Genomic DNA, 12,911 nt, shown 5'->3' on the forward strand with positions numbered 1-12,911 from the left:
GGGTTGACAATTGGACTCTGGTCTTAGAGGTTTTGTCCAACCAAAACAAATCTGTGGTTCTCAAATACAAAGATAGGTCATTAGGTATAAATACAACTCCAGATTGGAATATTGGTCCAACAGCCCAAATTCTTTTGCCCTGCTAATGGGGCAAATGGCACCTTTTTTTGTTTCCCCAACTGCAGATACTCTCAGGAGCAGGCACAAAACTCATCCTTGGGGAAAAATTTAGGAAGAAATTCTTTCCAGTGAGAGTGGTGAGACACTGGAACAGATTGCTCAGAGAGTCTTTGGGTACCCTCTCCCCAGAGGTGTTGAAGGCCAGGTTGGATAAGGCCTTGATCAACCTTGGTCTAGTGGACGGTGTCCCTGCAGATGGCAGTGAGGTTGGAAGTAGATGACCTTGAATGTCGGTTCCAATGCAAACCATTCTGTTTCTCTGAATGAAGGGAGCGATTGGCAGCCTTAGAACGCCAGCGATCATGCTGCATTTGCTCTGGTGCAGAAGGAACCCAGGCGTGCCCCGGCCAGGACTGACTGGTACATGGTGTGGAGGCGCATCAGCGGCGGAAGAGGGCTGTGATGAGGCAACACGCTCCCACTAGGGTCTCAATTAGGAGTGAATTGTTTCTAGATCCATGGCCAGGCAAGAGACTGTTAATTCTAGGCGTGTGGGCTGTAGCCCTGCTTTTCCATGTGCCCAGACATTCCCCAGAGGCAGTAAATAGCATCGTCAGTCGAGCATTCGCTTTGTATTGGTGTGTCTGTGCCTAAAATAAAGCAGGCTGTGCTGGCTTTGAAACTGACCAAGCAGCCTTTTTCCATTCTCATGTTATGTTTCGAGGTATTTATGGGGAAAATTGTTTGTACTGGGTTTTGAACTAGCTGTCACTCACCAAAAATAACTGCCAAGCTGATGGAAAGATGTGTTTCTCAGCTGAGCAGCCTGCTTTTATCAGTGCCTGTACTGCTCTTATAATGATTGGAGAGTGAGTTCTGCCAGCTCCTCAAAGGTGTTTGTTTTAAATGGCATTGGCAAACTACTTTGTGCAAGGGCAGTTTTAAAGCAGCTTTCAGAGACCAGTTCTGGTGCCCCCTGCATAAGAAGGACATTGAACTGTCCAGAGGAAGCTGCTGGACAGTTGGAGGCCACAAAGATGATCAGAGGGCTGGAGAACCTCTGGAGAACAACTGGGGCTGTTCAGCCTGGAGAGAAGTCTCTGGGGAGACCTCATAGCGGCCTCCCAGGGAAAATGCACATGAAGTAAGAGACTGATCTGTGTCTCTCTACAAACACAGAATCACCAGGGCTGGAAAAGACCTTCAAGGTCATCAAGTCCAACCATTATCTAACTCTACCAGGGCCACTACTACACCATATCTAGACAGCTTTAAAGGTATTCAGGGCTGGGGATTTAGCCCCTTCCCTGTGCAGTCTGTTCCAATCGTTGAGAACTCTTTTGGTAGAGTTTTTCCTAATGTCTAACCTAATAGTAGGAACTGTAGACATTTACTCTTCCCCACTGGGGAGAAGGGTGCACAGGTTAGCATGTGGGAAAGGAGGAGAATGAATGGAGAGATGTGCTTTGCAGCTGTGTAAATACAAGTATTTAAGTGTTCCTTATTGTGAGGCTTTGTGTTTTTATTATTGGCCTCTGATATGCTGAGTGTCTCAGTATGCTTGCTTAAACTTCAGTCCAGTGGTTTAGCATGTTGAGAAAGGGAAGAAATGTGTTGCAGTTAGTCACTAGGGAACAGTGGCTTGTGAGGCAGATCATCATTGCACATAGGAGCATCCTAGGGATTGATTTAACTTTGTCCTTACAACAGGGTTAAAAATCTGGTGCAGTGTCAGGAGATGATTCACCTGCCAGTGTGGCATCTAACCTCCACAAGCCCCTGTGCCAGCTGCATGGACCTCGTCTGGTGTCTGAGTGACTCGGCCCTAGCCTCCTCAAGCTAGAAGGTGTGGGTGTTTTCCAGGGATTCATTCAGCTGTGAGAAGTTTCCTGAGCAAAAGCTGTGACCCTGCCTATTCATGGAAAATAGCTTGACTGACACTTGTTGACCCCCTTCAATGCAGGTTAGGCAGACACTCAGGACAGCTTGGCATTGCCATGACCCACTCGTCTGTACTGCGTGGTGGTGCTGTCTGGCTTTGCTGGTGGTTGTTTTGTATGTGTAGCCTTCCCTTCTTTATGATCTAGCATCTATTTTCCTATGTGCTTTCCCCATCTTGTTGTGCTAATCTTGTTAGTCTTTGCTTTCTGCTCCTTCACAGAATAATTAACCTATGTATCCTGCTCAGTGTAGGGCCTACAAAAGGAGATAACCAGGGATTTTTTCCACTCGAGGAGAATGCCTCCAATGCACATTGCACTTAGTAGCTCCCACCTGGTTGCTTGTTGATAAGTACAAACACTCTCTGAATGTTTTCTTCTCCTGATGGCTAGTGTCAGAAGCTTAATCATTGCAGTATGGTTGTTTTGGTTTCTTCTGCTTTTTCCTGACCACACATTGTTGAGGGTGAGAACTTGATGTATGAAAGATGAGGAACTGGAAGGAGATGAGACACAATTCTGCTAAAAAATCAGGAATATGTTCCTCTTTTTCAGCCTTTATTTGTTGGTGACTCTCCTTGGGTTTGACTTTGGAAGTCCCTATTGAGCCATGTGCTTGTACTCTGCCTGTTCATGTTGGGTCTGTAGCTACCTGTGGGGAATCTTTCAGATCACTGGAAAGAGCAGGTCAGTTACCTGTAGGCTTGTCCTTCCTGCAGAGAGACCTATGTTACAGCAAGGTGCTGGGACAAATGGTCTGTTAGAATAGCCTGACCTTTAGCAGCACTGCATCAGGGCATATTGCTGATGCTTCTGAGTTAACAGACCAAACCATTTGCGTGATTATCTGTGTGGTTAGCACTGCTGTGCAGAGAGGAAAGCAGAGCCGATAGTCTGGAAGTCAGAAGGGTATTGGTAGCTGTGTGCCCAGTGCTGTCTTTTACAGCCAGACCTGTAAAGGGCAGCTGTTCCCCTTTGCTCGTTTATTTAGTAAGGAAGGGTTGAGGCAGGTTGTGCAATGTCTGTTTTCCATTTGTGGTTGCATTCCAAAAACTCTGTTGGAAGATTAATTTTTACTTATTTTTAAGGACACATTTAGTGTATTGTAACTGTCACTTCAAGAGAAGTCCTTTGGCTGCTTTGGGGTGAAAGGAGGATATGGTATTAAATGAATTCTTGTTAAAAGTGTATGGTTTTGTGTGTGTTGTCTGAGGTTATGCTGATCTGTGCTGCTTTGCATTTCTTGCCCCGCTCGGGAGAGGGGGAGTGAAGTTTTCTCATTCAAGCTTTCTTGTGCTTCTAACACTCTTGACTACAAAAGCACTTATTTCTTAGTTGTGCCAAGCTTTGAACAGTCTCGTTTCAGCTAGGACAGCACTGTGGTGTTGGCTGGCTTCTTTGCCTGCCTTTGAATGGCAGGGACTGCCTGCAAATGCTTTGAGTGAGATTCATGTGGAAATTTCCAGTGTGAAGATGTGTGGGGCAGAAACCACCTCCTGTTGACAGAGTGCATTTCCTTACCTGGCAGACAGCTTTCCAATTTAAAAGTGTATTATGCAACATTAAAACCAATTCTAGTGATTTAACTCTGGAGAGATTCCAGGAGTAGCATTTCATAGATTCATAGGATGGGTTTGGTTGGAAGGGACCTTGAAGATCAGATAGTTCCAACTCCACTGTCTTGGGCAGGGACACGTTCCACTAGACCAGGTTGTTCAAGGCTTCATCCAGCCTGGCCTTGGATATCTCCAGGGAGGGAGCATCCACCACATCCCTGGGCAACCTGTTACAGCTAGCCCATTATGCCTGATTCTTTGCATGCATTTGACTGTCCTTCTAACAACTGTATTTAAAACATGTGACTCATAATACTCACTTCCTGGTTACTCAGTGGTTCATCAGTGATTAACAGTCATTAATTATGTTTCTGAAATCCAGCTGTTTGTAATCTGTACATCTCCTGTGAGACTGCAGTAAAAATCGTTTGTGCATCCAGAAACTAAACTCTAGCATTCTGCACTTCTCCAGTGTGACTGCTACAGCAGCCATGGTTTTGGATAAGTTTTTGTGTTTCCTGAGGAGGTAACTGGATGAAGCTGTTTGTGATATGCAGCAGGATGTAACACTCAGAGTGCTGTGGACAGAGGATGAATCCCTGGTATCTCTTCAATGTATTAAAGTTTATACATACATATAGAATGTATCATGGAATCACAGAATGCTTGGGGTTGGAAAGGACCTCCAGAGATAATGGAAGTCCAAACTTCCTGCCAAAGCAGGGTCACTTAGGGTAGGTCACACAGGAACACATCCAAGCAGGTTCAGAGATCTCTAGAGAAGGAGACTGAGCAGTGTCACTGGGCAGCCTGGTCCAGTTCTCCAGCACCCTCATTGTAAAGAGTTTGTTTCTCGTGTTAAGATGGGATTTCCTGTGATTGAGTTCATGTCTGTTGCCCCTCCTCCTATCACTGGGTATCACTGAAAAGAACTGGGCTTCATCCTCCTGACAGCCACCCTTCAGACACTGATAAGGTCCCCTCTCAGCCTTCTTTTTCTCCAGACTACACAGCCCCAGGTCTCTTAGCCTTTCCTCGTAAAAGAGGTGAAGAAGGCTTCATCCTCATAGCTCTCCATTGAACTCTCTCCAGAAGTTCCCTGTTGAACAGGGAAGCCCAGAACTGGACACAGTATTCCAGACATGATCTAACCAGGGCTAATTAGCAAGGAGGAGAATCTCCCTCGACCTGCTGGCCACACTCTTAATGCACCCAAGTATACCCTTGGCCACCAGGGCACGTTACTGTCCCATGGATAACTTAACAGCTGGGACTCCAAGGTCCTTCTCTGCAGAGCTACTCTCCAGCAGGTCAGCCCCAACCTCTACTGGTCCTTAGTATTGTTCCTGCCCAGGTACAGGATTCTGCACTTACCCTTGTTGAACTTCATTAGGTTTCCTTTTGCCCAGCTGTCCAGTCTGGCCAAGTCTTACTGAATGGCAGCACAGCCTGATGGGGTGTCAGCCACTGCTCCCAGTTTGGTATCATCAGCAAATCTGTTGATTTATGCAGGTGTTAACAGGTTGTCTTCTAAAAATGAATTGGTGCCTGTATGCCTGCCCAGGAAAGAACTCAAATATGTGGCCTTAGACTACTGCTTGGTTGTTATGTGTCCAAATCAGTACTGAAAATGCTCTAGGGGTAAGGTTGAACCTTAGTCAGCACCCTGTGCATGTGCCAGCATGCATCTTCTGTGTCAGTAAAGGTGAGAAGGTGTGCAACTGAGCCAGCCCTGGAACTGTGAACCTGGCTGTGCTTTAAAGAGTTGGGAGAGGAGTGAAATAACCAAGTGAAAATCTCTCCTGTAAAAGGAGTTTGGCATCTTGGGTTTGTGTTGTGGGATTTTTGTTTGGTTTTACTTTGCTTTTTGTGGTTGGGTTCTTTTGTGTGTGTGTGTTTAGGTTTGTTTTGGGTTTTTTTACTTTGTTTTTTTGTTTGGTTTGTTCCTTTTTCTTGTGCATGTGTTTGTTCTTTGCTTGCTTGAGTTGGTTTTGCTTGTTTTGTTTTTCACATGAACAGCATGAGAGTCAATGTCCTGAGCCTGAACTTGATTCTAGGCTGAGACAAAGGAGTCGATGGAGACTCTGTTCTGCATCCTCTGCAGCACCTGCTTTGTGTGTGCAGACACTGAAATTGCACATACTAGTAGGAATGGAGCATGTCTGGTACAGGAAGGGAGCCTGAGTGAAAATCACAGTATCACACAGTATCATCAGGGTTGGAAGAGACCTCACAGATCATCAAGTCCAACCCTTTACCACAGAGCCCAAGGCTAGACCATGGCACCAAGTGCCACGTCCAACCCTGCCTTGAACAGCTCCAGGGACGGCGACTCCACCACCTCCCCGGGCAGCCCATTCCAGTGTCCAATGACTCTCTCAGTGAAGAACTTTCTCCTCACCTCGAGCCTAAATCTCCCCTGGCGCAGCCTGAGGCTGTGTCCTCTCGTTCTGGTGCTGGCCACCTGAGAGAAGAGAGCAACCTCCTCCTGGCCACAACCACCCCTCAGGTAGTTGTAGACAGCAATAAGGTCTGCCCTGAGCCTCCTCTTCTCCAGGCTAACCAATCCCAGCTCCCTCAGCCTCTCCTCATAGGGCTGTGCTCAAGGCCTCTCACCAGCCTCGTCACCCTTCTCTGGACACACTCAAGCATCTCAACGTCCCTCCTAAACTGGGGGGCCCAGAACTGAACACAGTACTCAAGGTGTGGTCTAACCAGTGCAGAGTACAATGTAGTGCTCTAGTGCAGTACTTTGCAAATGCTGTGGTAGGGAAATGTTCTGAGCTACTTAAGTTCCCAGTTAAAAGTAGCAGAATGAGCTAGATGTTGAGGACTGAGCAGACTACTCTTGGAAGACAGACAAGTCTCATTCCTGGTGTGGAGATGAAGGTCTGGTCTTTGGCTATGTAAAATGAGCAGGCATAGCTCCAGGGCAGGAATGGGATGTGACAGTTGTCAGTGCACTTCATCTGTGCTATCAGGCACTGAGAATATGTTCCAGGGCCTGATAATAATTAGAAGTCAAGTGCTAATGCTTTTAATCCTTTCTGAATGTCAGGAAGGAATCAAGACCATCTTGGCAATGTTACTGACTTCTACCTGTTTCTGTTTCCCCTGGTCAATGGTAGCTTGAGTGTTTGTGTGTCCTGGAACATTATCCTAGCTCCTGAACAGTGACAAGGAGAGCTGTCACAGTGGCTGAGGTCAGGTAACTAGCTGTCACTGAAGCTGGCCTGTGCACTGTCTGAGCTGCACACAAATTCCCATGGTGGCTGGTTGCCAAAGCAAAAAGAGGTTGTCAGGGATATGCCCCTGGCTCTCAGGTCACTTGAAACTGGTTGCAAAATTGTTCCCTGACCTCTTGACCTACTTTTTTTTCTTTCTTTCCTCTCCTTTGCACTTTCAGCACAGAAAGACATCAGTCATGGCGGGCGATGCCATCATGGTCATGAGAGGCTTGACAAAGCTGAGCAAAGCAATCATAGAAACCCAAGCAGGTCAGCTTCGGCAGGTGCTACTTGGAGGGGATGCAGTTACCATTGCAAGGACTCTCCAGGCCACTGCTGAAGAGAAGTTCAGTTCTGCCTTGGGCAAAGTGCAGGTAAGCAAAGCTCTTTCTTCACAGTCTAGGCTGAAGTTTTGCTTTTCCTCTGGGTAACTTTTTGGGTTTGTTGTGAGAGTGGCTAGGAACTCCTACTGAGAACTAGAACCTGGGTCTGAAGTGCTGGATGGAGAACTGGAATGCTGGGGGAGTTGTACAGAAATTCTGTGGTGTGCAGTAGGTGCTTGGGAAGCAATGGGTGGGGAATGTTACTGCAGAATGGTTTTCTGTTTCCATTACTGAGTGTCTAAGATGTGCTTCCTTTCTTGACAGAACTTATGCACATGGTGTTCTTCAGTGGCTCAGGGTCAGGTGTTTGCATGCTCATCACTTGCAGCCCAGACTGGATTTTCAGAGCTGATTTTTCAAATGAGGAACATAAGGAAAGCCAGACTTTTGTTTTAAAGCAGCAAATTCTGTGACCAGACATGAAGATGAATTTATAGGTGCTTCACATTTGCTGTGTTGTCATATCCTGCAAACATGGGGCTTGTCTGAGGAAAAGAGCTTCTCTTAAACATTACCATTCTTTATCATCATTTAGAAAGACATATGTAGCTCATATTATTCTTTCTGATTATTTATGAAGGTTTTGCCTTTTTTTAATGCAGTGAACTTGGACTACCTAGAATCTGAGCCTGTGTTTTCTTGATTCTCTTTAAGACTGCAATAGAAACACTGTTAAGTGTTTTTGCTTATGGACGTAGTGCTTTGTCTTGCCATTGTCCTTCAGCAAAAGGATGAGCTCCTGTTTCTGTGCATGGTTCTCAATACAAGTGGCCCCATATCACACCTGCAGAACACTTGCCCTGTAAATGAGTTGCATGAAAAGATGCTGCCAGCGCAGTGCTCGTAGTCTGAGGCTGCAACAGTTTCTGTTTTGAAGGGGAAAGCTTTTTGTTAAATTACTATATTTTACTTCTCTTGATATATGATGGGGTCTGGACTGCCTGATGTGCTTTATAAAATAATAAATATGGAAGAAGAGAGGCCTTCTTGCTTGAAATTATTAGTCAGTGTTGTGGCCGCAGTCTCCATCTGTAAATAGAGTTCTCCTCTCCCCCCCAAGCTGTGCTGCTTAGGTTCAGAATAGCATGAGACCTGCTGAATAACAGGAAAGACTATGTTCTGGTTTTTTTGGTTGATGTTTTTGGGTTTTTTTTTCCCTGCAAGGAGGGGAAATGTAATTAGTGTTTAGGAAAAAGTCTAAAATATGCTGCCTGCTTGCCTGACCACAGCAGGGCTTAAAATCCTGTTCATTTGCCTCCCTGGGCAATCTGTTCCAGGGGTTCCACCACCCTCATGGTGCAGAACTTGTTCTCAAAGCCATTGCCCTCATCCTGTCACTGCAGGCCTTTGTAAACAGCCTCTCTTCATCCTTCTTGAGTGATTTTTCTTTTCTGAAAGTATTTCTGTTACTGTTTGCAGGAACTAGGCAAGCAGCAGGAGAACTTAACTGATCTCAATGAAGACTTTGGGAAAGACTATGACTTCTCAGCCCAAGAGCGACCCGATGCTCCAATGGACTTCTCCACTCCCCCTGGCAAGCTCCACCAACACAGCAGCGAAGGCCCTGCGTACTCTTACACTACAAATGGACCTTTTAGAAGTGCTGGTGAGACTGGAGATTCTGACATGAGTCCGAAGTCTTCCCCTCCCAAAATGGATGCAAGGTTATTTGGAGGCTTTAGGGACCCTGGAAATCCTTTTGCTGCTACTTTTGGACAAAACAGGGCTTTTCACCAAGACCATTCCTCTGTTAGCGGATTAACAGCTGAAGATATTGAGAAAGCCAGACAGGCCAAACCAGGTTCAGGACAGAAACCTTACAAACAGATGGTATGTAGTTTTGGGTTTTGCTTTTTCATGAAGGATTCTTAGTACTATGGTTTCTATACTGGATTGTCCTTATTCACCTTCTCCTTGATTTCCCTCACTTCTTCCTCTTCTGCTGTCCCCTTTTGTGGAAACAGAAGAGAGAAGTGACAGTGTTCATTGACTCTGTGGTTCTTATTCTGTCACAGAATCACAGAATGCTGGGTTATGAGAGTGACCTCTGGAGATCATCCAGTCCAATTGCACTGCCAGAGCAGGATCACCTAGGGCAGGTCACACAAGAACACAACCAAGCAGGTTCTGAATGTCTCCAGAGAAGGAGACTCCACAACCTCTCTGGGCAGCCTACTCCAGGGCTCTGCCACCCTCACAGGAAAAAAGTTTTTCCTTATGTTCCCATGGAACATCCTTCACTTCAGCTTGCACCCATTGCTCCTTGTCCTGTCATTAGACATCACTGAGCAGAGCCTGGCTCTGGCCTCCTGACACTGCCCTTCACATCGTTATCAACATGAATGAGGTCACCCCTGGGCTCCTCTGCTCCAATCTAAAGAGCCCCAGCTGCCTCAGCCTTTCCTCATAAGGCAGATATTCAATATGGCAATCGTTTTTCTTTCACACCTTCCCCCTCTGTATCAGATATTCTGATGTGAGAGGAAGTTTAAAAACCCTACACAGGATTAGGATTGATTTTTGTATTAAAGGGAGCTCTCCTTTCATTCCCTGGACTATGAGGACTTTGTGTATTTACTGATACATGTTACAGTAATCACAGAATGATGGGGATTGGAAGGAACCTTCGGCGATCACCTAGCCCAAGCCCCCTGCTAAAGCAGATCGACCTAGTGAAGAGTCTGTATTTCATCCAAGTTTTTGGGGTGAAATGGTGAGCAGATGGCTACAAAGGTTTGAAGACTGACGTAAAGAGTTTGTCTTCTTGAAGAGCCCTTCTCCCTTTAGGTAGTTGTTTTGCTATGGCTGAGAAGCATGAATGTGACCTAAGCTCCTCCTGGTGAGGACTGTGGCTTCCTGTACTGTGTCTTGCAGTCCCTCTAGAAGTGAAGGGAACCTTGCCCTGAGCATTCTTAAACTGGAGAGGAGCATAGCTCACAACTATTGCTTTAGTGCTTCATGTGCTTATGTGAGACAGGGCAGAAAGCCCAGAGATGAATTCACAGTGGAGACACCTGCCCTTGCTTTGACCTGCTTCCTTCCCCAGACCCAGTGTTAGCTGCTACTGTAGGTTCACTTATGCAGGATATTGCTTTGATGAAACTGTGCTTGTGCTGCTCCACCTCTTGTGTATGTCTGGACTTCATTACCTTCTGTGAGCTTGAATTCCATTCATTAAAGGGAGGTTGGATTGGTGCTTTGCTGCCTCTATAACTTCAAAATGCAAGGTCTGCTGAGATGAAAGTGGAAAAAAAAAGGCTTTCTAAGTGTAGTTGGCAGCTCTTCTACCTTTCCTCCCATTTCATCTGCTCCTCTGCTTCCTGTAGGTTTCCATTCATGATGTTTCTGCCCTTCAGGGTGTTCACTTTAAATCTCTCAAAACACATAAAGCTCAGTGGTAAAGAAAGACCTTCTGTAGCATGGAGTTTATCAGGTGTTTTCAAAGTTGCATTCTGAATCTGCAGCTGCTTGACTGAAGCTCAGTTGATTTGTGGATTTGTTTTGGGTTGATTTTCCTTTTCCCCCTCTTTCTGCTGCAGCTCAGTGAGCGGGCCCGGGAAAGGAAGGTTCCTGTCACGCGGATCGGACGGCTCGCCAACTTTGGAGGTCAGTTGGCTCACCCACATCTGCAGTCACTGTGCTTGCACATTAGAATCACAGCATGGTAGGGGCTGAAAGGCACTTCCAGAGATCGAGTCCAAGCCCCCTGCCAGAGCAGGATCACCTAGGGCAGGTCAGAGAGGAATGCCCAGCGATTAGCAGCTGGCTGTGGCAGTGCTCCTGCTTGAAGCCTGAGCTGGTTCTGTTCTCTAGTTAAGCTTGCTAATGAGAAAGTGCTTCCCACAAACAGCTGCTTAGCTCACAGCTTTTGCACTACAGTTATGGATCTTGGCCTTCAGTCACAATGAAGTTGCACTTTGAACCCTGTCTTCTGTCTGCTCTTTTATCCTAACTGCTACTCTGATAGCACGGCAAAGAAGAAAGCTCCCCACCTAAACGGACCCTTCAGGTGCATTCTGGGAGCTGCCTGCAAAGGCGAGCTGCAGAGCTGCCATGGGGTTTTGTGTGTGTTAAGGTGGCAGGCTGATGTGCTCCTGGAGTTTAGTTTTTGTGTGCCCGTTCTGAAATGGAAAACAGTCATCAGAGGGTAGGGCAGATGATTTGGGAGCACATAGCAGAGCTGCAGCTCTTCATGGCAACACAGACTGGGCTGTGCTGTTTCAGTGAGAGGGAGAGAGTGAGGTGCAAGTAGTTTGCCAGTCTCTGCAAGTACTCTAGTCCTGCCTATTTGATTTGACTTTGCTGAGGAAACTCCTTCTAGTCCCTACTGTCAAGCATGGACAGCTGGAGCAGCTGTTACTTTAAATAATTCTTTTTTCCAAACTTACCCTTGCTGCTTTTCTGAAGAGTGGTTAAATATAAGCCAGATCTTTTCTTGGTATTGATTTTTGAGGGTGAGGAGATGATAGCTGTCAAGGTTTTATTTACCTAGCCATTTTCTCCCAGGAAGGCTGTCAAGCAGAACTGGTTACTCAGAGAGGTCATGGATTCCCCTCCTTGGAGGTGTTCTGGGCCAGGTTGGATGAGGCCTTCAGCAGCCTGGTCTAGTGGGAAGTGTCCCTGTCTGTGGCAGGGGGATTGCAGCCAGATGATCTTTAAGGTCCCCACCAACCAAAAACATTCTGTGAAAGTCTGAGGTTGTAAGATGAAGCTAACTGAAACCTATGTCAACTTTCTTTGCAGAATGGGACTTACTGTGTTAAAAAGCAGCTAAATATCTATAGTAATAATAACAGATAATGCTTATCTAATGTCTTGTATCCAAAGCTAAACCTCTTCCTGAGAAACAAAGGGAATAAGCACAGTGTTGCAAAGGGCAAAGATGATCATAGCTAGTCTTACTTAACTAATCACCAGCTGTCTCATTGTTTTTTGCTTGTGACTGCAATGTTTTCAGATGACAGCAGCCTACCTAGGTTGTGAACAGTTTCTCTCAAGCAGCATGTAAAGCCCTTGTGGCTCTTGGGATTCTCTTCCACAAAATCTGATAGAGAAGCACATGTGTGAAGTAGACATCCAAGTGTTAGGGATGCCAGAAGAAATTAAAGCAGCCAAACCCACAATGTTCTTCCTCTGTGTCAGAGTAGGAGGAGCTGGGGGCAGAAACATTCCATACAGTACAGGAATAACCAGCAAGTGGGTTTTGTGATAACATCAGGCTTTGATAGTGGCCAGAGTTCATTGCAGGTACCTTGGCTTCTCAGCATGCTTAGTGTTCTGTAAAGGGGAGCAGGATTCCTGCTTTGCTTTTTGGAGTAACAAGGCATCACTTAAAAACTCACTCGACTTCACTGTTTTTAAGCTCTGGTAGCATACAAGTCTCCATTATAATCCAGCTCTGATTTCTACCCAGAGTGTCACATCACACTTAGCTGTCATCTTCCAAATTTATCTCTGGCTGCTTGCTGACAGCTGATGGGTGTGAAGTGGCAGATGACCAAATTCTCTATGAACTTTTGAGTTCCACTGTTGTGGTTGTACACTCCAGCACTCAGCACCCACAGGGTTGTTTCATGTGGAAAGGCTGACTCTTGCCTCAAGGAGAAATAGAACTAATTGCCTGTCTTCTCCTGATCTCATGGTAAAACAAACAAACAAACAAACAAAAAAACCCAAAACCCAAAC

At 46.0% G+C, this 12,911-nt stretch overlaps 1 protein-coding gene across 1 annotated transcript in view; it reads left to right on the plus strand.

Annotated features, from left to right (window-relative positions):
* Positions 1-12,911, plus strand: part of COQ8A (coenzyme Q8A) — a 38,352-nt gene that overhangs the window by 3,722 nt on the left and 21,719 nt on the right. Inside the window, exons 2-4 of the mRNA XM_064164320.1 lie at positions 7,023-7,217; positions 8,646-9,056; positions 10,766-10,832. Coding sequence (XP_064020390.1) covers positions 7,041-7,217; positions 8,646-9,056; positions 10,766-10,832 — 655 coding nt within the window. The 5' untranslated portion in view covers positions 7,023-7,040. The remainder of the gene's footprint in view (positions 1-7,022; positions 7,218-8,645; positions 9,057-10,765; positions 10,833-12,911) is intronic.

This window comes from Pogoniulus pusillus, chromosome 25 (genome assembly GCF_015220805.1).
Source record: "Pogoniulus pusillus isolate bPogPus1 chromosome 25, bPogPus1.pri, whole genome shotgun sequence".
Classification (NCBI taxonomy): Eukaryota; Metazoa; Chordata; class Aves; order Piciformes; family Lybiidae; genus Pogoniulus; species Pogoniulus pusillus.